Source organism: Berghia stephanieae, chromosome 5 (genome assembly GCF_034508935.2).
Source record: "Berghia stephanieae isolate SIO BIC M18660-M18661 chromosome 5, UCSD_Bste_1.3, whole genome shotgun sequence".
Lineage (NCBI taxonomy): Eukaryota > Metazoa > Mollusca > Gastropoda > Nudibranchia > Aeolidiidae > Berghia > Berghia stephanieae.
The window spans coordinates 20,727,569-20,752,568 of record NC_088364.1 but is presented as its reverse complement, the minus strand read 5'-3'; the positions used below and the strand labels follow the sequence as shown (position 1 = coordinate 20,752,568).

General features: G+C 37.7%; 1 protein-coding gene across 3 annotated transcripts in view; it reads right to left on the bottom strand.

The window, feature by feature from the left end:
* LOC144972569 (xylosyltransferase oxt-like) overlaps positions 1-25,000 on the bottom strand; it is a 105,873-nt gene that overhangs the window by 12,525 nt on the left and 68,348 nt on the right. For all 3 annotated transcript variants that reach the window (XM_078913927.1, XM_078913929.1, XM_078913928.1), the window contains exons 3-7: positions 5,340-5,683; positions 3,594-3,697; positions 2,235-2,363; positions 476-646; positions 1-116 (exon numbers count right to left, since the gene is read on the bottom strand). The exon at positions 1-116 is cut by the window's left edge and continues 54 nt beyond it. In XM_078913927.1, the coding sequence (XP_078770053.1) occupies positions 1-116; positions 476-646; positions 2,235-2,363; positions 3,594-3,697; positions 5,340-5,683 (864 nt within the window). The remainder of the gene's footprint in view (positions 117-475; positions 647-2,234; positions 2,364-3,593; positions 3,698-5,339; positions 5,684-25,000) is intronic.

The following is a 25,000-nucleotide window of genomic DNA, read 5'->3' as shown; positions in this document are numbered from 1 at the left end:
TCTCAACACTTGTCGAATAGCCCTGCCATTCACTGTCAGTATGAAGACAATTCTGACTCGGGGAACTGTCTCATTTAGGCTTGGGTGATCAAGAGGTGTTTGTTGCCTTTCTATCTCTGTAGGGAGTAAAGAAAAGCAGTGGGTATCTAATAATAATAATAATAATAATAATAATAATAATAATAATAACATTAATAATAATAATGATGATGATGATAACGATGATGATGATGAAAAAGATGATGATGACGATGATAATAATAATAATATAATAGCAATGCACATCCAACATTTATACATTAAAAGAAAAACAACAAAAATAAATGAACTGAACATCCCCCCCCCCCCCCCCCCCCGCCCACCCCGGCCCTTACATATTACATGTTGCTGCTACTTTGGACCCCTCGTAAAGCACTTGGGACACATTAAGTGGATATTGCGCTATATAAAATTGTAGGATTTTTTGTTTGTTTACCTTGAGCTCCAGTTCCATAAATCCTATTAGTAAGATAAGATCCACAGGTCTCCGAAGTATTGCCAGGACAGCTGGAGTGACAGCTAGTCTCCTCCAAACGGGACCCATAACGACCATAGCGAGGTCCACACCAACATTCCCTGGTGTACTGAAGACCAGCATATTTTTGGCCTGAAATGAAAACCATCAGAATAAAAAATTAGAAATATCCGAATAATAAGCTATCCCAAGGAAAACGTCTTCCACAAAACCCTATCAGACAATCTAAAAAAAAACCAATCATCAAATTTTTAATATTATAATAATAATAATAAAAACAACAACAACAACAATAATAATAGTAATAATAATAATAATAATAATAATAATAATAATAATAATAATAATAATAATATAATAATAATAATAATAATAATAATAATAATAATAATAATAATAATAATAATAATAATAATAATAATAATAATAATAATAATAATAATAATAACTATTCGTAAACAATATTCCTCCATTTAATGTCGACAGTCATCTTCCGCTTATATGGAACAACCTACTTACTTATTGGTATCATGCTTTTGAGCAATATTTAGACCATTAAAGACGTACTACTCCCATAGTCTTTGTCTTTTTTTTTCTCTTGGATAAGCACATTGACAATAATACTCAGTCTGAGTGAGCCAGTCCTTCAATTTGATGAACAAGAAGATGAGCACAAGGGAAAAGGCATACAATGACAATGTAAAGGAACAGAAGAGAAAAAGAGGACAGATGAGCCAGGAGACCAATGAAAATTAAATTGAAAACAGACAAAAAGCTTTTTTTCCAAAAATATTTTTAGCATTTTTCTCAACTTTTCTTCAAGTATATTGCAAAAATCAAAATTCGAAGAAAGAAGTGGGAGGACTGAGGAAGAATTCGAAACTTAAAAACATAAAGTTTCCTAAACTGTTTTTGGTGTGTTTTTGTAATCATTGTGCTTGTAAAATCAATAAAATCCTTTGTAATATGAATTACAAAGGATTTTTTTGATTTTCCAAACACAAAGAATTGTAACATTAATAGACCTGCCTATTTAATATTTTAAAAATTCTTAAAGGGAAAAAAAGAGTGAATGTCACCACAGCTAACTCTTTACAGATCAACATTTGTAATCAAGAAAATTAAATGACTCCTCATACCCCTTAATTCTTTTGTTTTGACACTAAACTAATAATTTGAGCAAGTTTTAATAAATTACAGATAATTATGCAAATTTCTTTAGTTGGAGCCAAAACTTGGTAGATTAATGAATTTCTCATAGAAGCAGGTCAGGTTGGTCCGAATTCATCTCAATGTTCCTCGATTGCTCCATCCATATCAATAACAATAACTGAAGGGAATTAAGTTCTATTGAATTTACGAAGACAGATTATTTCATTAAAATGAAGCCTCTATTCCCTTTTTATTGTTGTTATTATTTCTTCGCGCTTACTTCAAACAGCAACATTTGAATACTATACAATTCAGAAAAGTGAGTGGAGCAGGCACTTATGTTGATAACAACAAGAAATGAAGTGAATAGGAAAGTGCCAGAAGACAAAAGAGAATAAAAATTTCGCTGCAGCGATGGGGGCTCGAACACGCGACCTTACTGGTACGACAACTCCACCTGGCACTTTCATACTCACTTCATTTCTTAATATTATACAATGGAATATCGTAACAGGCTTAAAGGTGATTAACTGTAAATCATAGGCTATAATATGGTTAAGGAGACTACCTGATCGTCTGCAGTGGTCAATACATTTCTGAGGTGAATTGTCAGTTGCAAACTCAGTCACACCCCCCTCCAGGTCACGTGAGGAGGAATTGTCTCGGTAGCAACCATAATAAACACCCTCATCACTTCCTGTGAATACATATAAATAGATAACTAATACAATGTATTTAATAGAGCGAGAACAGAATAAATATTTGAGAGCCACCAAGCCCATGAATTCAGACTTTCAAACAGATTTAATACACCTAGCTATCCAACCACTGCTGGCTGGACTGATTTGATAAAATCATGTTAGCTTTTAATACTTTCTTTGAAATTTCAAAATTGATGGGGGAAAAAATCCTTACATTGGTTCTAATTACAGTCGTCATTATTGGACAAAATTATTAGTGGTTGGTTTATAATTATAAAATGAGAAGAAAAAAAAAAAGTCCTCTATAATAAAAACAAACAAAAAAAAACAACCCAAAACAACTGACTCTACTATTTAAAGAATTTCCTGCGGACTCTAAAAACTTAGTAATTTAATAAATATAGCACTAATTCCCAAATAGATTTTGGCCAAATCCACAACACTATTTTTTTCAGGCCCTTCCTTGTAGTCAATGGGTAGCTGTGTATAGGCATTAAAGCTGGCAGAAAGTACTCTTATCTGAAGAAACTATATCAATTGTTGCTGCATGTTTTATACTTGAGAAATCAAGGTATCAATGGCTTCAATGATCTTGCTGTCAAAAACACTGAAAAATTGTACAGTAGTAACTTTTCCATTAAACTATTCTTATATTCATATTATAATGGCTGACGACCTAACTAAGAGTGTAAAGAGTTTTGAGAATATTAGTAAAAAAAAATTGTAGAATATTTGACATCACAATGCAATCTGTACCTGACTATCCATAATAACGATTGTAAAAATAAAAGTAATGACAGTATACCATGTGCGGCAAAGGTTTTTATCTAGCCTAATGAAGTTTCACGTCCTTTTACTCATAATGTAACAAGTGTCGTAGAGAGCGTGTTGTTCATGTGTTCACATTATATGACGGGATCTATATATAGACAAGATGCAAAAATACTTCTAAGTTCCCATCATTGCAACTTACCAAAGAAGGCTGCAGTGAGGGGAGAGAAAAACAAGTCACATCAGTATGGCTTTTCAAGACTCCATATACAGGGAGGGCATTAATCATATTTTTGAGTAAGCTATTTCACTCCGTATTTGTTATCAGTAAAACACAAAGCGATATTGATAGGTGTTTATTCTTCTATGTGGGTCGATAACATATTTGATGTGTGATAGCTACGTGTTTTTCAAACAGAAATTGGAATGATGATTAATTACAAATTTGAGCTTACTTGTAGTGGGGCAGTAGCTTGGCAATCTTTTCCTGTAGACTTTTCCAGCTTGAAGACGACACGCCAAATCAGCTAAATCTTGCTTGCACTGGACAGATTTTGCCCTGGAAGAGAGAGAAAAAAAACTATCAATGCTGAGACAAAGACATGGTGAATACAAGAGACAAGACTTCCCTCATCCAAATAAAATCGCCACTTTATAAAATACTTGTGAATGACCGATTGTTCAATATGAATTGCTACAGATCCATTTTGGTGTAAAATAATACACAAATCGCTTTTCTTCTAATATAAATATATATTTAAAAATCGGGCTCTGGAGAAAATATTCCTAATTCGGCCCACTTGGCTCTCCCTCCCCCAATCCAAATACACACAAAAATATACCCATCCCTATTTACGGTAAATCTATTTAAGAGGTAGATCTGTAAAATGAGAGAAAATTGGTATAAATTACAGTAGCAGAAAAAAACCAAAGAGATTTATCTCGGTAGAAAATAGTTGCCACCATTTCTTTAATTTTTCATATATATTTTCTCGAAGCTTCTGCGCCTGGACTTTTCCTCTCCAATGTCCAATCTATGAAGGCAAACCATTTCAAAGGGAAATAAGCATACACGGCTATGTTTTGAAAAAAAACAAAATATGAGTAACGCCCCATTGTGGAAAAAAAAAACGGTTAGTAAATATTGTCTATTGGACTCCACCCCCCCCCCCCCCCCCCCCTTTTTCCCTCTCTTCTTCTCTCTCTCTTCTCCTCCTCTCTCTCTCTCTCTCTCTCTCTCTCTCTCTCTCAAACATTCTGATCTGGTCTAAATAAGATGGAATGAATAAAATAGAGATGTGATCCAGAGCATGACGATCGCTCTCGGATCGGAAGGTACTGGGTTCGAGGCTCGCTCGGCGCATAGTTGAGTCCTTGGAAAAGGCTCTTTGCTCACATCCTCTCACAGTTCTCATGTGTAAAATGAGTATCTGGCCGTTAACAGCATTGTCTCTATTGGAAAAAAATTATAATATCAGGCATCATGTCTCGTCCTGCATGTTACATGTTGCTGTTGGTCAGGGACCCTCTGTAAAGCGCTTTGAGCATGTTTAGTGGATATTGCTCTATATAAAAAGCTCAAGTTTTATTATATCCCGGGTGTTTAAAAGTCAGAAATATGAAACCTGTAATCTTAATGTCTTATTAAGTAGAATTTATAAAATATCTTCAATTACACAAACAAATAATTAAATAAATGAAAATAAACAAATAAATAAACAATAAATAAATAAATAAATAAATAAATAAATAAAAAGAAACAAATACATAAACAATAAATAAATAAATAAATAAATAAATAAATAAAAAGAAACAAATACATAAACAATAAATAAATAAATAAATAAATGTCACATTTTTTATCATTTAAACTTAAAATTCAGTTTCCAGAGTTTGCTTCACCGCAAAATAATATCAGATCCAGGCGATGGGTCTGGCCCGGCGTGTACGTATATGCAGGTCTGACAACCAAACCCACTTATGGGCCTAGTTTAACATTAATGTAATGGACAATATTTTGCGCCATTTTATTTTTGTTGAGATTTCAATTACAACAACGAGCCCATAAGGAATTGGGTTATCAAATCTGCAAATAAGTGCACGTTCGTCTAGCCATACTCTGGGGGTCTAGCTAAAGAAAATAAAAACGTCTTTTGCAGCCACGACTGGACTTTGACATGACGCATTCAGATGTACTTTACCTGCTGATAGCAGATACGGCTTCCTTAATGGTAACATTACACCTGGGCACATAGATCTGCTCTCCCGGCGGGGTGGTCTTGACACTAGGACGACGTTTCGAAGGGTCCGCGTCCTTCACAGGAAGACGAATCCCCACAACCGGCTCATCTTTATCCTTCTCCCTCTTCGGCCCCTCCCTCCTATCCTGACCTCCTCCAACAATCTGAGCGTTGTAGTTGTTGGCGTGGAGGTGGTTGTGGAGGTTGTCATTCTTGGAGCGCTGAGATTGTTGAGGAGGGGGGCCTTTGCCGCCGTTCCTGTGGATATGTCTTTCGTTGACTGGAACCGCCCTGTTTGTAATGCTCTGGAGTATAAGACAAAATAATAATAATAATAATAATAATAATAATAATAATAATAATAATAATAATAATAATAATAATAATAATAATAATAATAATAATAATAATAAGAAGAAGAAGAAGAAGAAGAAGATGAACAATAATAATTATAATTCACAACCAGGAGTCTAAGAGTAAGAATTGAAGTAAAAAAAAAAAAAAAAAATTGTGACAGCACACCGAGGAAGATGGACGTTTTCTAGTGGATTCTTGATGGAAGCAAAATAAGTATAATAATATCATAACACCGTGTATATCCTTTTCAGTCCTGGGGCAAACGGAGGAGCCGGAGTTAATATAAGTTTACTGCTTTGGTTATTCTTTGAATATAAGTAAGACCTCTTAGTCAATCGCAAAGTACTCTCCGTTAGTTCGGGAAAATCCAGCAACCCAATCATCCCTACTCCCTCCACCGCTCCCAAAGATAAAAACAAAAACAAAACAAAATTAAAAAAAAAAAAAAACAGAAATAAAAGCAAAATAAAACAAAAATAAAATATGGAAACTTGACTAAGCCCGGCCCCTTTAATTATGACACAATGCTTTACCAACTGAGCTATCAAGTCCTTAAAAAATAAAAGAAGAAGAAAAGAAAAACTGGTGAAACTATCTTTTAAGCCCACAAGATGCGAGCATGTGAGTCGTACTGTGAACGCGCACGTGTTTGTGTGTGTGGTAAGGGTGTGTGTGTGTGTGTGGGGGGGGGGGGGGGGTAGCCTAACCACCCGACAAAACCACACAAAATAAACAAGCGCACGCGTTCAATCTCATCCCCTTTTATCTGACCGGTCCATTCGAACGGGGCTGTCTCATTTGATCTGCTCTACTCTGGAAAAAAAAAACATATTTAATAATTTGGTCAGAAAAACAGTCCTTCATATGTGACCCTACGCCTCGAGGCGGTATTAAGTCGGGATTTGGAAAACGAAGAAAACCGGTTTTAAATTGGGAATGGTCAAAATTATCAACTTTCAGTTTTTGGTTGTTTCAGAAACTACAATCATTTTTCTACATGAAAACATAATTAAACATATAGACGTCAATATTGAGGATAAGTTATATAAATTTAAAGTTTAAAAAAGCAACTATCAATGACCCATTCAAAAGGACAGTTGACTTTCTCTCAGAGAGCAACCATTTCCAAGACTTAGTAATATTAAGTCATTTCCTCCACCAATACCATGTAAGATACCACAGCAAAGGGTGTGTCTTTATCTATTTCAGAGAAAGCATGACTGTTTCCACAATTTCATGGTTCAACCAATTTTGAACTTTAAAAACTGTAAACAAGTCAAGGGTTTTCCCTGACGAACTTTACAAATGAATGATTCTGATTGGTCAACGCTCATCACATGCGCCTGTTGGCTATTAAAATGCCCAGGCAATGTGTCATGACGTCAGCATGCGTGTGTTACATATGTGTGTGTTTGTGCATTTTGATACACACCACGTGCTATTATTTCTTTGTCTAGCTGCATTGGTTAATGATCGAGGTGAGGGTCCTTTGCCCCTCTTTCTTTATTCATGAAATTATAGGACGTGCTAAGACTTTAATTGGTTGGGGTTCCTGACCTCCCATAGTGGGCAGGGAGGTACTTACTGTCTTCTATCACCCTATATCTGTTTTCCAACGAGCTTTCCGTCTTTGTCTTGGAATGATATTACTTGGTTTTGTGATGGCCCTGACCGGATACCCTTGGTGAGAGGGGAAACAGTCAAATGTATAGTTAGTTTTGGGAGATGATATTTTTTCCTTGTAAATCATCCCTCTGTTATGTAATGTATTATTATTTGTATTTGTTTACATATCATAATATGATTTGTTCACAATTGAGTGGGGACCTGTGCTTGTGACTGGATAAGACTTTTATGTGATCTCAAACTAAGTACTTCCATAGTTTGCTCTTGAAATCTACATCTGTTCCCTATTTGATCCAATTCTCCTTTGTCTTACTTTTTCTTGGGTGCTTTAATTGTAATTCTAGAACTTATTACTATCCCATTTTCTTCCTTTTTACTGGCGCTGATATGACCTTAATGTGTAGCAGTCGCCGTAAAAGCCTTTAAAAAATAAAAACATAAGACTTTAATAGGACAACAGTTGTCTAATCTTACACTTACAGAGATTGTTGTAGGATAAACATCTAATTTTAAGTAGAAAGGCAGAATAGTAAATAGAGCCTTCAACAATCAATAAACTACCGATGGGAATACGAGTAACAAAAAAATGAAAAAGGTTAAATGTATGGATAGACAAACAGAAAGAGAGACAGACCTATTAATGGATAAATAGATAGGTAGATAGGTAGATAGGTAGATAGATAGATGAAAAGGAGAGAGGGACAACAAGAAAGAGAGAGAGAGAGAGAGAGAGAGAGAGAGAGAGAGAGAGAGAGAGAGAGAGAGATGTTCGTTTTGTCGTGCTTTCTTTGTATACTGAAAGAAGGGGATGGGGGGGGGGGGGTCTTTCTAGACAATCAACAATGTTGGTGAACGCTAAGAAAAACTTGAGAGATTCAATAACATGTTTTCATGTAAGTCATTGCACAAGAAGCCCCAATCCCTCCTCCCCAAGCTGTCATCTGACTCAAAATGGAAACAATGCAATGAATAATTTGACCAGCCATTTCTTTCATTGCAATCTCATTGGTCAATATGTTTCCAGTTGATTGACTATGACTTACTTTGAAACAAATAAATGCTTTCTTAAACTATCCCTACAATTTTTTACTCCGCCTTCATCCCTTTCTTATGTCTACCTCACTCTATCCGTCTACCTTTTGTTTCTTTCACACATACAAACACACACACATACACATACACACACACACACACACACACACACACACACACAAACAGTTATACAGTCAGGCTTCAATCTTTACTCTATTTCCCTCCCGCCCTCTTAATGTACAAGCAGTCTCTCTCTCCTCCCCCTCTCGCTCCTCTTTTTCTTTATCTCTCTCTCTCTCTCTCTCTCTCTCTCTCTCTCTCTTTCTCATTCTCTCACGTCTGTGTGTATGAGTGTGTGTGTGTGTGTGTGTGTGTGTGTGTGTGTATTTTACTCTCTCATTCTTTCTCTTCCTCTCTCACTCTGTTTCTTGATATTTCTTTCCCTGCCCACCCGGCTTCACATAGTTTCAAAACTGTACTTTGAAATTATAAAACCTTGTCTAACTTTTGTCATTTTGAAATCGTATTTCCTCTAATAAATAAGACAAAATGTCATATTAATAATTCTTATTTCTTTAATTAAATATCAAAAATTCCTCAAAAAGTGAGCAATGTCATAAAATTTCCGGCATTCTTTTTTTTTTGTTGGTGTTTTATTTATTTTAAGGACATCTTAGATAATAATGAAAAACTACAAAAGTAATGATTGGATTATTTCAAACATTTGTATGTACATTATCAAATGTATATTCTAAGCCTATGCCAAATTCAGTGATGCCAAAACTCTGGTTTCACCGAAAAAAATCCTGTCTGGAGCAAAAATTTCATGTTACAGGCAACTTCCGTCAAATTCCGGTGAGGTTAAAATGTTCCGAGGTTACCCACCCCCCACTTTCCAGTCACTACTAATACAACCACCACCACCACATCATCTTCATTACCATTGCTACTACTACAACCACAACCACCATCACCACCACATCATCATCACTATTACTACAACCATCACTACCACTATTACTACAACCACCACCACATCATCATCATTACCACTACAGCAACAACCATCACCACCACATCATCATCACTACCACTACTACTACAACCACCATCATCACTACCACTACCTCTACAACCACCACACATCATCATCATTATCAGCACCACTGCTACTACTACAACCACAAACACCATCACCACCACATCATCATCACTATTACTACAACCATCACTACCACTACTACTGCAACCACCACCACGTCATCATCATCATTACCACTACAGCAACAACCATCACCACCTCATCATCATCACTACCACTACTTCTACAACCACCACCAGCACTACCACTACTTCTACAACCACCACCACCACACTAACATCACTACCACTACTACTACAACCACCACCACTACTACATCAACTTCATTACCACTACTACTACAACCACCACCATCACCACATCATCATCACTACCTCTACTACTACAACCACCACCACCACATCATCATCACTACCACTACTACTACAACCACCATCATCACTACCACTACCTCTACAACCACCACACATCATCTTCATTATCATTACCACTGCTACTACTACAACCACAACCACCATCACTACTACTACAACCACCACTACTACTACTACTACTACTACTACTACTACTACTACTACTACTACTACTACTACTACTACTACCACTACTACTACTACTACTACTACTACTACTACTACTACTACTACAACCACATCACCTTCCCTACCACCACTACAACAACAACCCCATCATAGTCTCCACCACTACTGCAACAATCACCACATCACCACCCCTACCACCACTATTACAACACCATCCATGCCACCACAACTACAACTACCATTACATCATCATCTCTACTACCACCATCACATCACCATCCCTGCAACTACTATTACAACCTACACAACGCCACCCCTACCACCACCAATACTACTGCAACCAGTGTTGGAAGCACTGTAAAAACCCTTCAAACAAATTTAGCTCAACCTCTCTCTCTCTCTCTCTCTCTCTCTCTCTCTCTCTCTCTCTCTCTCTCTCTCTCTCCATCTTCACACAAACACACACATACACACACGCGCGCGCACACACACACACACAATACACACACACATATAAATAAATTGCGCTCACTGGATTAATTTTCATGTTCACCTTCCTGTACTTGCCAAAAATAGCTATCACAAATACTTTAACCTCAAACTTTAGCCTCGTTAGTTTTTCAAGTTCATGTCACTATCACTAGATGCACTTTTAGCACACACACACACACACACACACACACACACAGACATACACACTCTCTCTCAATTACACACATACACACACATACACACACATACACACACTACAACCACCGCCACCACCACATTTTCAACACGACCACTACTACTACAACCACCACCACCACCACATCATTATCATTACCACTACTACTACAACCACCACCACCACATCATCATTACTACTACAACCACCACCACCACATCATCATTACCACTACAACCACCACCACTACATCATCACTACTGCTACTACAACCATCCACACCACATCATCACTACTACTACAACTACCGCCACGACCACAACTACAACCACCACCACCACCACATCATCATCACTACCACTACTACTACTACAAAAGCCATTATCACATCGTCTACTACTACTACTACTACAACTACTACTACTACTACTACTACTACTACTACTACTACTACTACTACTACTACTACTACTACTACTACTACTACTACTACTACTACTACTACAACCAACACAACATCATCCTCACTACCACCATTATTACAATCACTACCAATAGGATTTAGAGCTTTACTTCATTTGAAATAAGGAAACTTTGGGGCTGTATTTGGCAATGTGTTTATATATCATAATATAGTTCTAATCAGTTATATATTTAGATCTATACAATATTTAAACACGATACCAAATACCATCTAAATTCCCTTTTTATGTGTGTGCGGAAATTCCTCTTTCAACATTGAAATTCATTTGAGTCAAATTGAAAATTGACGTCTCTGAAAATTTTACTATTCTCGTCAAATTTCCAACGCCCTTATCTAAGGAGTTATCTTTGCCCATTGATTTGATTGTGCGTGAAAATGGTGCCTCAAATCAAAGTCGATTTTCTCAAAACTTGGATTTTACACTCTCCCTTCTTCAAACGGTCATATCTCAGCAATGAATAATCAGAATTTTATAAATTTGGTATCAACCTTTAAAGCATAAAATAAGCTATGATTGGGTACCAAAATCCCAAAATTGAAAAATCCGACTTAATACCGTTTCCAGGCGGAGGGTCACATATATCGAACAATTTAAATGACCCTCATCTTGGCAAAAAACTCTCAAACCTGGGACTTCGCAAAGTCCCGGGTTTGAGAGGTTTTGTTTTTTGCCAAGATGAGGGTCATTTAAATCGATCAATATTTGAAGGACGAGTATTCTGGCCAAATTTTTAAATATGGGTTTTTCCAAAGTACGACCGTGATGTGATTTGTGAATTGTCAAATCGATGCCACGTTAGCGCGTTGAACCCTTGTTGTAATGATTCATAATACAAAACCAGTTATCAATATACGAATCCACCGGGCCTGAAGATGAACCCCAGGATCTATCAAGTTCGAGACTGCGTGACCGTGAGCAAGTTGCCTAGTCAGAGCTCCCTTTGTGGCGCTACACTGCGGTTGATGCCTGGGTTACTCCAGTGTCTAAAAAAAATCACTCTTGAAGATGAATATATTTATATTTTATTCATTCATTTACTGATGCTACCACTCCAACCACCATCACTACCACCACCATTACCACTACGAACATCGCAACAATTATAAAACAATCTTTTGATTGTCAATACCTTATCTCATGCAGTCTAATCGGAGACGGGGGCAATAATTACCAGCCGATTGGATTAAGATGTAGATGTAAGAGTTAAAACAGAAAACAGGATATGAAATTGTCCTAAAATACCTCTACAAATTGAGGCCCCGATTCGGCATGAAATTTGAATTTTTTTTCAAGATCAAAATTTACATTGAATTGAAGTCAGATCGAAATCAGATCTAAACATAAAAACAGGATCAATATTATAGATCGATAGAGAGAGAGAGAGAGAGAGAGAGAGAGAGAGAGAGAGAGAGAGAGAAGAGAGAGAGAGAGAGAGAGAGAGAGAATTTTTTTTTTTTTGTTTGTTGCTTTAGGTCTCTTCCAAGACAATTGAGGTTATATGAGAGACCGCTGAAACAAAAAAAAAAGCAATCTAACAAAAATAGTACAAATGTAAATCAAAATCATAACCTAAAGATATCATAAGCTAAATTATAAATAACCAAGAACAAACAGGCAGAAGATTTACAGGAAAAAAAATATCCCCTGTCAAAAATACAATCACAAACCAAGAAGCAGGATAGGCTAGTAAAGAGAAGAAGAAACGACATCACTATCGGATCGTACACCCATGCGAACATCATAGGTATATGATTCAAGGGTGATGCTCCCATCCAACCACCCGCGAGAGAGAGAGAGAGAGAGAGAGAGAGAGAGAGAGAGAGAGAGAGAGAGAGAGAGAGAGAGGAGGGGAGGGAGTTAAGAACACAAAAATGTGTGTGTGTGTGTGTGTGTGTGTTAAAGAGAGAGAGAGAGAGAGAGAGAGAGAGAGAGAGAGAGAGAGAGAGAGTTAAATAGACAGAGAGATAGAGATAAGGAGAGGAGAGAGAGAGAGAGAAAGAGAGAGAGAGAGAGAGAGAGAGAGAGAGGGGGGGGGGGGAGGTTCAAACATCTGCGTCCAAATTGTTTAATTCATTTACTCACACAGTAGGAAATCAATACGGTCCAGGTTCACCAACAAACCAAGGTTTCCACACCGACCACTAATTGCTACCACTCGTAAAAATGGCTTTAATTAAACATGAGAGTAGAGAAAGAGAGAAGCGAGGAGGGAAGAGGCGAGAGGGGAAGGTAACGAGAAAGATGAAGAAGTGGAGAGGAGAGGAGGAGGAGGAGGAGGAGGAGGAGGAGGAGGAGGAGGAGAAGGAGAAGAAGAAGAAGAAGAAGAAGAAGAAGAAGAAGAAGAAGAAGAAGAAGAAGAAGAAGAAGAAGAAGAAGAAGAAGAAGAAGAAGAAGAAGAGAAGGAGGAAGGAGAGAAGAAGAAGAAGAAGAAGAAGAAGAAGAAGAAGAAGAAGAAGAAGAAGAAGAAGAAGAAGAAGAAGAAGAAGAAGAAGAAGAAGAAGAAGAAGAAGAAGAAGAAGAAGAAGAAGAAGAGAGAAATGATGATGATGATGATGATGATGATGATGATGATGATGAGGAGGAGGAGGAGGATAAGGAGGAATAATAATAGAAATTAATGGAGACACAGAGAGAGAGACACACACACACACACACACACACACACACAGAGAGAGAGAGAGAGAGAGAGAGAGAGAGAGAGAGAGAGAGAGAGAGTGAGTGAGTGTCAAGGTCAACAATAGAAAGACCGCGAGTGATTCAAGAAAAACAGTACTTTTGTTACATCGATTTGTTTATTTATTTCTTGGGCATTTCCCATTAATGCAAGTTTGGGATCGGCTAAGCGGGAAGCAAACATCTTAGAAAAATGAGCCAAATAGGGATAAACAAATTGTGTTCAAGCGAACGCCAATCATGTCGTACTCCGAAGAAAAAAACAAAACGCGTATTTATAAAATTTTGGCCAGAAAACTCGTCTTTAAAATTTCGATCGATTTAAATGACCCTCATCTTGGCACAAATTCTCACACTTATTAACTTCGCAAATCCCAGGTTTGAGAGGGTTTGGGTTTTTTTTTGCCAAGACGAGGGCCATGCTAATCAATCGGCATTTGAAGAACGAGATTTCTGGCAAACATTTTAAATACGTATTTTTTTTTCTGAGTACGACAGCACTGGAATAGCAGCTCCTTCGTACACTGACAAAACACTTATTTTTCATGTTGACCAGAACATTTTTTGCTATAAATATCGATCGATGAAGATGACATCCAACGTGTCTATCAGTCTGAAACTTGAGATTTCTATGGTCCGTAGTTTAACACTATTTGACAAATTTGGGTCGATCTTCATTCATTAAGTCCTCCAACCAAAATAATATTATTTTAATGTGTTATGTTGGTGCAAGGTAGAAAAGGGATAAACAGATTTCGTCCAAATGGGTGCGCGCTGGAAGGGGCTGTCAATGGGCGTAAATAATGGAATGAGTGCATCAACCATGGCAATTGTATTAACGCTACCAATTTAATCAGGGACGGGACAGATTTCATTGGATGTGATGTGATGGGAGTAGATGTAGTATTGGTGGCGGCGGTGGTGGTGGTGGTCGTCGTCGTCTTGGTTTGTGAGTAGTATCTAGTAGTGGTGGTGATGGTTAGTTGATATACATAAAAGTGGTGATTACGAGTATAATTGTGTAGTTGTTATTGATAATGTCAGTGTTGTTTGTTGACGTTGTTGTCGTTGGTCTTATTAGTTTTTTGTTTTAAATGCTGTTGTTCTTACTTCTCGTTACTGTATTTCTTGCTACTATTGCTGTGGTGGCGATGGTGGTGCGTAAGGTTTTGGCGATGGTTGTTGTAATGGCAGTGTGTTGTTTTTTTCTTTTCTTTTTTTTTTTTCCTTTTTCACGACGACGATGTTGGAGATGATGATGTTGATGATGATGATGATGATGACGACGACGATGACGACGAATCGTCAAACTAGAAGAAAAGAAATGATTATGAGAGAGAGAGAGAGAGAGAGAGAGAGAGAGAGAGAGAGAGAGAGAGAGAGAGAGAGAGAGAAAGAAAAAGAGAGAGAGAGAAAAAGAGAGAGAGAGAAAAAGAGAGAGAGATAGAGAGAGAGAGAGGAGAGAGAGAGAGAGGGGGGGGGGGGGGAGAAAGAGGGAGGGGGTAGAAGGGTCACCACAAATGGAAGTAAATCAGGGAAAACTGAGTGAGGGTAGTTAAATTGAACCGAAGACCCACAAGCAAGGACACTCCCTTCGATCCGATGATAAGAAAAACTCAAATAGAAATGGAACGACAGGAATAATAGACATCAGGCCTTTTAGAGGCACAAGAACCAAAGGAACCTGAATTTTCCCGATTTCTGTTGCGTGGATTGGATAGCAACAATTGATTTTAAAAGGGCTGAACACTGGATAATACCTTCCACGAAATAGATCGAAATTAGATCCAGAAATCTCATCAACGTTGGTCGGGCGCAGAGGGATCAAATCATGAGTAAAATACTAACATTTAAAAAATATATATCCTGCAGTTACTCCAAGTCGAACTCGCTTCACACGCAAAGAGAACGAAATCGATCACTGGTGCAGTCAAGGTTGGTTTTTTTTCTACCCCATCAGTGATTGGGTAGCTGGGTCTGATCGGACAGAAAGTACTTTATGACAGAATAGCATCATATCAAAAGGGTAGAAAGCAATTGCTATTTTCTGTTTCACGCCATAGAAACCGGGATAAAATCCGACTCCATGGGCCTAATGGCTCTGAGGGACAACTTACTCCAACAGAACCTGTCTAGATAATAATATATGAATTAATATCAATTTCATCTCCACAACGAAATATGTGAAGATCGTCTTATGATCGAGTTCCCTGTACTACCGTACTCTGGAAAACCCCATATTTTAAAATTTGGCCAGAAAACTCGTCCTTCAAATAGCGTCCACCACGGGTTTCCATCTGGGACACTCTGGCTACCACCTTTGCCTCCCCCCCCCCCCCCCCCCCCCCCCCCCCGACACACACACACGATATGTTGAAACTTTTCGATTCTAAATTTAACGTTCTTCGCCACTTTGTTGGTGGGCGTCCTCTTATGCTGGCCTTGGGGGTTCCAGTCAAGTGCTGTTCGTGTCGTTTAATCGATCGATATTTCAAGGATTAGACTCTGGCCAAAATTTTAAAAACGTATATTGGATAAGTATAGCGGTGTCGTTCCAATTTGTGTTCTCTCTCTCTCTCTCTCTCTCTCTCTCTCTCTCTCTCTCTCTCTCTCTCTCTCTCTCCTTTCCCATCTTTAATCCACTGGATGAGGACAGAAGTTTGAATAACAACAGCAGTTGCAATGTCCATTGCTTACGGCCGTATCAGTGGTAAATAATCATATTAATCAACATGACAATAGCATTCCCCATTCTATCTGTGAATGGCGACATAGACCACCGCCCTGCGATGACATTTTAAAATCAACCTTAGGGAGACTGATTAATGCCATCCTGCCCGCAACTCACCACCAACAACGTTGCCAGATTAATTTTGAAAAAAAATGCGAAAGGAGTGAAATGTCCAGATATCTCATTTTCTGCTAAAATTCGTATACATTAACAAATGAAAAGGGTACCCTAATTAAGTTGTTTGTTTTCAAAACTCTTACTGTCATGAGTAGTGTTTTGATTTAATGAAGGTTTTTGACTTTTCAGAGTTAAAGAAAGAGTGAACATAAGTATAGCTTCATTTGAATTGTCTACTGAGAAAACTAAATAAAGGGATTTACAAAAAGACCAAATAAGTATTTAAAATGGCAAGACTAAGTGTAATATTATTGTCACAAGCCCCCAAGAAATGCTAGGGATTTTTTTGTTTTTGTTTGTTTGTTTGTTTTTTTAAAATTTGCCAATAAAAACGCCAAACTGGCAATCCTGCCCACCACCCTGGCCCACCCTTCAGTTTCAAGGCCGTGGTCAGTGCTTAGTATTTATTGATAACGGGGTACAACTCAAGACGATAATGATGACATCCATGGCGTAGATCAGAAGTGGAACACATCCGGTGCCAAATCTCTATCTGTTCCAGACCACACACACACACACACACACACACACACACACACACACACACACACGGAGCCTCCCAGATCAATACCGTATTGTAAATAACTCATAAGTAAAACCAAACATGGTCGTTCGTTGTATGTATAATAATGAATTCGGGATGAGAACGGAAATATGAATAACTCACTTGAGCAGATCTTTGTTCTTAGGCCTAAATATAATATGTACTATTACGGCGATAGACAAAACCAGGAAAGTATCATTACATACAAGACGCCCTTTCTATCTGGAGTATATATATTTTGTCGTTGTTGTCTCTATCCAATATTTTTCGGGTAATTTCAGCGCCCAAAGAAAAGGTAGAGGGTAAATAAACACAAACATTGGGATAGATTTGGAGTCTTTTTTGTTTGTTTTTGTTTTTAAGGGTTTTACGGCGCTTGCAACACATTTAGGTTATATCAGCGCCAGTAAAAAGGAAGAAAATGGGATAGTAAAAAGTTCTAGAATTACAATTAAAGCACCCAATAAAAAGCAAGACAAAGGGGAACTGGGAACAAATAGGGATCAGATGTAGATTCCAAGAGCATACCACCAATGTACTTAGTTTGAGATCACCTATAAGTCTCATCCGGACACAAGCACAAAATCCAACAGAGAGGAATACACTCAAATGCTTGCATTATACATTAAAAATAACAAATATAATAACACATAACAGAGAGATGATTTACGAGGAAAAAAATATCATCTCCCAAAACAATAACTATGCATTTGACTGTTTCCCTCCCAGTCAAGGACTCCGGCCAGGGTCGGGACAAAACCGAGCAATCTCACACCAAGACAAAGACAGAAAGCAAGTTGGAAAACAGATATAAGGGGATAGAAGACACGGTAAGTACCTCCCTGCCCACTGTGGAGGTAGGGAACCCCACCCAGAGATTTGGAGTCCTCAACATTCAGGAGTCATGTGCGCTTTAGAAAAAGTTAGAAGATACGGAATGGATGGTTTCTTTGAACTCTTTGAACTCCTGCGTTTGACATTCCGAACAAGAACGAATTGTTTTTAAGGGTTTATGACGCTTGCAAAACATTTAGGTCATAAAAAGGAAAGGACATGGGATAGTCAAATTACAATTTAAGCACTGAGGACAAAGGGGAATAGGTTCAAATAGGGAACAGATGTAGATTCCAAGAGCAGATCAAATCATCAATGTACTTAGTTTGAGATCACCTAAAGGTCTCATCCGGACACCAGCACAGGATCCCACTAAGTGGAACATACTCATGTGTTTACACGATATGTTCAAAACAGAACTTTAAAGATCAGTACGTAACGATAGATTATTACTAACACTATGCATTTGACCGCTTCCCTCACAGCCAAGGACCCCGGCATGGCCCATGACAAAACCAAGTAATCCCATGCCAGGCCCAGAACAACCCAAATGATCCCATTCTAAGCCAAAGACATAAAGCAACTCAGAAATCAAATATAGGGGGACAGAAAACCCACCATGGGAGGAGCGCGAAATGGGAACGAGTTCAAAATTTCAAATGCAGGAGTTCCAAAATATTATTATACCACTCCACAATGACATCACTTATACTTCTTTGTTATCAAACCGTATGATTTTTAACAATGATTATTGATCGAGTGTAATGATTTGACATTAATATTATCATTGTGGTTAGGATAGCATTAAACTTAAAAATCTATTTTTAAAATAAACCGGATACGCGCCGGAGAAAATAAAATTGAACTGCTACGTCTTTTGACAAAGGGAATAATAATAGGGAATTCTCATTAGTATTTAAAAAGAAAACATATTATTTATTTATTTATTTGCTTTTACGCTAGAATAAAATCGGATTTTCCCGGAGTAAAACATCATCTCTCACAGAAAGAAAACACGCTCACGTACTACCAGATCTACATCCCTCGCGGAAAACGACTCCACTAGTACAGAAAACAAAGGCAATAAGGGGATAGAGCACGCCACCAGCAGCCCCCCCCCCCCCCCCCCACCACTTTCATGTATGTATGTTTGTATATATGTACGTATGTATGTATGTATGTATGTACGTATGTATGTATGTATGTATGTATGTATGTATGTATGTATGTATGTATGTATGTATGTATGTATGTATGTATGTATGTATGTATGTATGTATGTATGTATGTATGTATGCAATATTATTATATGGAAATCGATCAATCGACACAGACGTCTGCGATAATTACGACTCTATAAACTGTCTGACTGCCCCATTGAACCGATGGCGTCAATTTACAATAAATCTATCGGAACATCGTTGTAATATCGTGTGTTTACGTCCCCGACCCGCCTTAGTCAGCATCCCAATCTTCTCAACAGCAGGAGAAAATTACTGCCTGAACATTATGTCATAGTTCTGTGAATGATAAAATTTGCAGCATTCAACCCCTCACCGAATGAAAATAAACTTCTATATTTTTTTTTTCTTAATAATAAATCTTTTTTTTAATGGTTCATGCTTTCGCCCCACGATTCGCATACACCCACAATTTGAAATCTCTCTCTCTCTCTCTCTCTCTCTCTCTCTCTCTCTCTCTCTCTCTCTAGTCTCTCTCTCTCTCTAGTCTCTCTCTCTCTCTCTCTCTCTCTCTCTCTCTCTCAATGTCAATTAACTACGAAATAGATATCTATGATTGATAGATAAATAAGTGTAGAGAGAAGAAAAAAAAAAAAGAAACACACAAACACATTGAACAGATTGTTGGAAAAACAAAAAATGAAAATACATAAAATAATTACAAAACTGGAGAAAGTTATTAACAATTCATGAATAATGCATGGATGCACAAACCTGGAGAAGATCGATTAACTTTTTAAAGGCATTCAACGCCAATAAATATATTATAAATACATAAACAGACAAATAAATTAAAGAATAAATAAACAAACAAACAAACAAATAAATAAATAAACAAAGAAACAAATAAATGAATAAATAAATAAATTATGCAAAAGCCGTTCTAATGTTAAAATGATAAAAAAACCTCGTAATATTATTGTCATTTAAAAAAAAAATTGCAGTATACGTCGTAACAGCACTATATTAACTCCTTTTAAAGCCTTAGCCTACAGAATTAACTGAGGATTCATATCATGACCATATATTTAATTTTCAATATAATACAGGATTGAGACGTTGATTCACATCACAGGCTTATTTCGATTTGATAGCCCGACTCATCGATTCGTTCACGTAACACAAGAGAATCATACGGAACTATTTTTACTTGTAAGCATGTATAATTCGGGTTGTTTTTCATTGAATAACCGTCCGGTTTGCCTGTCAGCCAACTTTCTGTAGCTCGCGCCTCGTCCTTCATTACATTATTATCACTGAGTGGTTTTGTAAAGAATACGTTCTTTTCTTCATAGATAAAGTTCTTCATAACGCTGACATATTCTCTGAAAAGACAAATTTGAAACAAGTTTGACGAGAAAATTCTTATTTCAAATTATATCGACGATTAAAACTAACTTCATGGCGTCAAAAACTCTCAAACCTGGGACTTCCTTTACAATTTTCTTGGAGTTCCAGACAAGATAAGGGTTATCTGAATCGATCGATATTTATTTGAAGAACGAGTTTAGAAAAATGTGTTGTTTTGGTTTTATCCAGAGTACGACAGTATGGTAGAGAAGTGTTGTTTGTGATTGTCGTAAATTGAACTTTCTATACAAAGTTGACCTACGGCCCACGGGCTTTGTCGCATACAAAGAGTCAATTATTCAATGTAATGTCGTAAATAATATAAACACGCAGCACCATAATAGTGGGTGCCGGCATCATTACTTAAGATGTTAAGTCATAATAATAGATAGATAGTGAATCAATGGGAGCGAAACAGGAACGTTTGTCTTCGACATCCCAACAATAAACGCGTGGGACTTTGTAAGTGGAAAAGACTGGATGAGAGGCATTGCGTGTAAAAATATATTCTATAGATGGATAGATAAATAGACCGAGCTGTGGTCTAACAGAGACATTATATATATATATATATATAAATTATTTCAAGTATAACTTCTACAATATTGTTTCGAGCATTCGCTCTCACCATAATTTATATATCATCACGGGAATAGACATGTCTGCCGCCTTCGATATCACAATTAACCGCAAATACTTGTTAAATAAAGATTTTGGAAGGAATGGTTCTTAAAGACGAAGTTAGATTAATCAGATTCCTAATGTGTGAAACCTGGATAACGGCCAAAACAATCGGTGCCTCAGAAAATAAATCATTTCTTTGCAACACCGGCACACTACAGGGAGAGATTGAGTCCCCTTTTATTTATCATTTATCTAGAAAATGTTTTAAAATATGTGCGTGAATCTTTGCCTTTCATCACAATCACATTTCGAAAACGGAACTACCCGTGGAAATTGCATATTCTGACGACATTGACTTTATTGCCCTGAAACAAGTCAATGTTGGAGCCAAGAAAATTGTAAAATTACTAACTGGAAATAGGGAAGACGTAGAAAGAAGACAAGGTTTATCGACAGTTGCACTAAATAAATTATTAAACATAAAATGGATTAGAAAAGATTTTTAAAAATTGAAACCCAAAATGAAATTATACACAACCCTTGTCAAATCAGTGCTTATGTACAACAACAGAACATTAAAAAAGTAGACAAGACTAGAGAGAAAATAAAAAAGTCATAAATATAAAATAAAAGAAATATGACGACTGACCACCCACGTCATCTCACATTGTCCTTCCTAAAACGTATCAAAAATTACCTAGAGCTGAAATCAAAGGAAGATCTGACATTAACATCAAGAAAAAAGACAGTGGACTATCGAAGGAATCGACACGGATGATGAGAGAGGCAGCCGGAACGTCCCGATTAGATGAAGGCAATGTCTCTATTCATGCATTGCTCAATCTTAATAACGCGATTGATCGTGTCATCCTTATTGAGCGACAAAAACATTTTAAAAATTAATCGTTTGGCATAGGAGACAATGTCCTCGAATCGTTCAAAAGTTACATTTTAGAACGATCTCAATCTGTTTTGATAAAGGAGTTCAATCAGTTCAATCCGACCAATCGCCATTACAATTCAGAGGTCCCCGAGGGGTTGTACTGGGTCCCCTGCTATTAAACAGTGATTAGGTAATATGATTAAAAATCATAGCATAAACTATCATATAATGTGCACTGATGACTCAGTACAGATCATTTAAACTGCATGTTGCTAATTTCATAGTGAAAAAAGATGGTGAAATGTATTGAAGAGGTGAGGATACAGATGGTTCCAATAAACTAAAAATGAATGGAGATAAGATGAAGATCCTAACCACAAACCCCAGAAAGCTTGCGCAGTCGACCACGTCTGATTTATTTAACGTTCGAAGGTTCAGGCAATGCTCGAAATATCGGACATGTCTATATCTTTTAAAATTCTTTATCTTGAATTGTCCAATGGTCAAATATAGAAAGAGATATACGTCGACAAAAAGACACACAGATAGATAGATAAACAGAAACAAAGATATAGAAAGATGGGTGGATAGATTTAAAAGAGAAGGTGAAATGAGTAAATGTGATTTTGTATAAGTGTTATGCGAGAAAGAAAGATAGATAGATAGATAGATAGATAGATAGAGAGAGAGAGGGAGAGAGAGAGAGAGAGAGAGAGAGAGAGAGAGAGAGAGAGAGAGAGAGGGGGGGGTGGTTATCAAAAATATCATGAATATATAAAAAGGCAAGTCGTGTAAAGAATTAATGACTATACGCAAAATAAATGGGAAAGGGAGGTGGTAAGCTGGATGGATTTATTAGGGAGGACAGGCGAGGACGTACACTGAGGACAAAAAGCCGGTGGTCCGGCGTTCCCAACGGCGGTGAGAGACCTCAGCATCATTGACATAAGGAAATTGGCAGGAAGGGACATTCTGATATCCTGTGGTCAGGTAGGTGAATGGAAGGGTGATGGATTGCGTGGGTGGATGGATGGATACATCAATGGGGTGGTTGAATGAATGGATGTGTTGATAGATGGGCGGATGGATAAATTGATGGATTGCGTGGGTGGATGGATGATGATAGATGGACGGATGGATGAATTGATGGATTGCGCGGGTGGGTGGATGGATGTATAGATGGGTTGATAGATGAATGGATGGATGGGCGATGATAGATGGGTGGATGGATGAATTGATGGATTGCGTGGGTGGATGGATAGATGAATGGATGGATGGGCGATGATAGATGGGTGGATGGATGAATTGATGGATTGCGCGGGTGGGTGGATGGATGTATAGATGGGTTGATAGGTGAATGGATGGATGGGCGATGATAGATGGGTGGATGGATGTATAGATGGGTTGATAGATGAATGGATGGACGGGTGATGATAGATGGGTGGATGGATGGGAGATGATAGATGGGTGGATGGATGTATAGATGGGTTGATAGATGAATGGATGGATGGGCGATGATAGATGGGTGGATGGATGAATTGATGGATTGCGTAGATGGGTCGATGCATGTATAGATGGATGAATGGATGAGCGATGATAGATGACCGGATGTATGAATTGATGGATTGCGTGGGTGGATGGATGGATGAATGGGATGGGCGATGGACAGATGGGCGGATGGATGAGTTGATGGATTGCGTGGGTGGTTGAATGGATGCATTGATGGGTGGATCAATAAATGGATCGATATATTATGGATGGATTGATGGATAAATGAATAGGCGATGGATAGATGAGTTGAGAGATGAATGGGTGGATCAAGTGGATGGATAGATGTATTGATGATTGGATATATTTGATGGATGGGTGGATGAGTGCATGGAATGATGAACAAATGAATGAATGGATAGATGGATGGATGAGTGAACGATGAGTGAGTGGTTGTATAAGCGAGGCGATGAATGGATTGGTGAAACGATAGATGAATAGATGGATTGTTGAATGGATGAAAAGGATAAAAGGCGTTTTTAACAGGCTGATGGGGGATCCGAATCAATCATATTTGGCTTTTAAAAATTCGGTATACACCAATTACACCCAGATAAATGGTAACACTGACAATCCTTTCAATCCCCCCCCCCCTCTCTCTCTCTCTCTCTCTCTCTCTCTCTCTCTCTCTCTCTCTCTCTCTCTAATAACAAATACCTGAGTGACGTCAATGTCATTCTATCTATATCCGGAATCCATACCGGTCGCTTTGCTTCTTTGGGCCTAATGGCTCAGAAGGACTGATGCTCTTACAATATAATATGTCACTTCCTAAGGCTAGGTACTTATCCATATCCAAGTCGAGTGTGTTAAAATAAGAGTATTATCTAAGAACCCATAGCTAAGGTCGGAGTTTTGCTACCATTAAAACCCATCCAGTAACTGAGCAAGTTCAACACGGCTTGATCTTATTACAAGATGAGCCACCGACATCTTGCATTTGCTTTCTAATGAATTAACAATCCACTCGTGATTGAGACTTTTCGTCTATTTGAACCGAAGAGGAAAATTTGATTGAAGAGAAGAAAGAGATGGCTGGAATGATATTAAAAAAAAAAAGAAAAGGGAGGTAGATTTGCAAACAATCGGCCGTGGGGAAAATTGACTGGGATAAAAGAAAGAAAGAACTAAAGAAAAAAATGAGAGAGAGAGAGAGATAGATAGATAGAGAGAGACAGAGAGAGAGATAGATAGAGAGAGACAGAT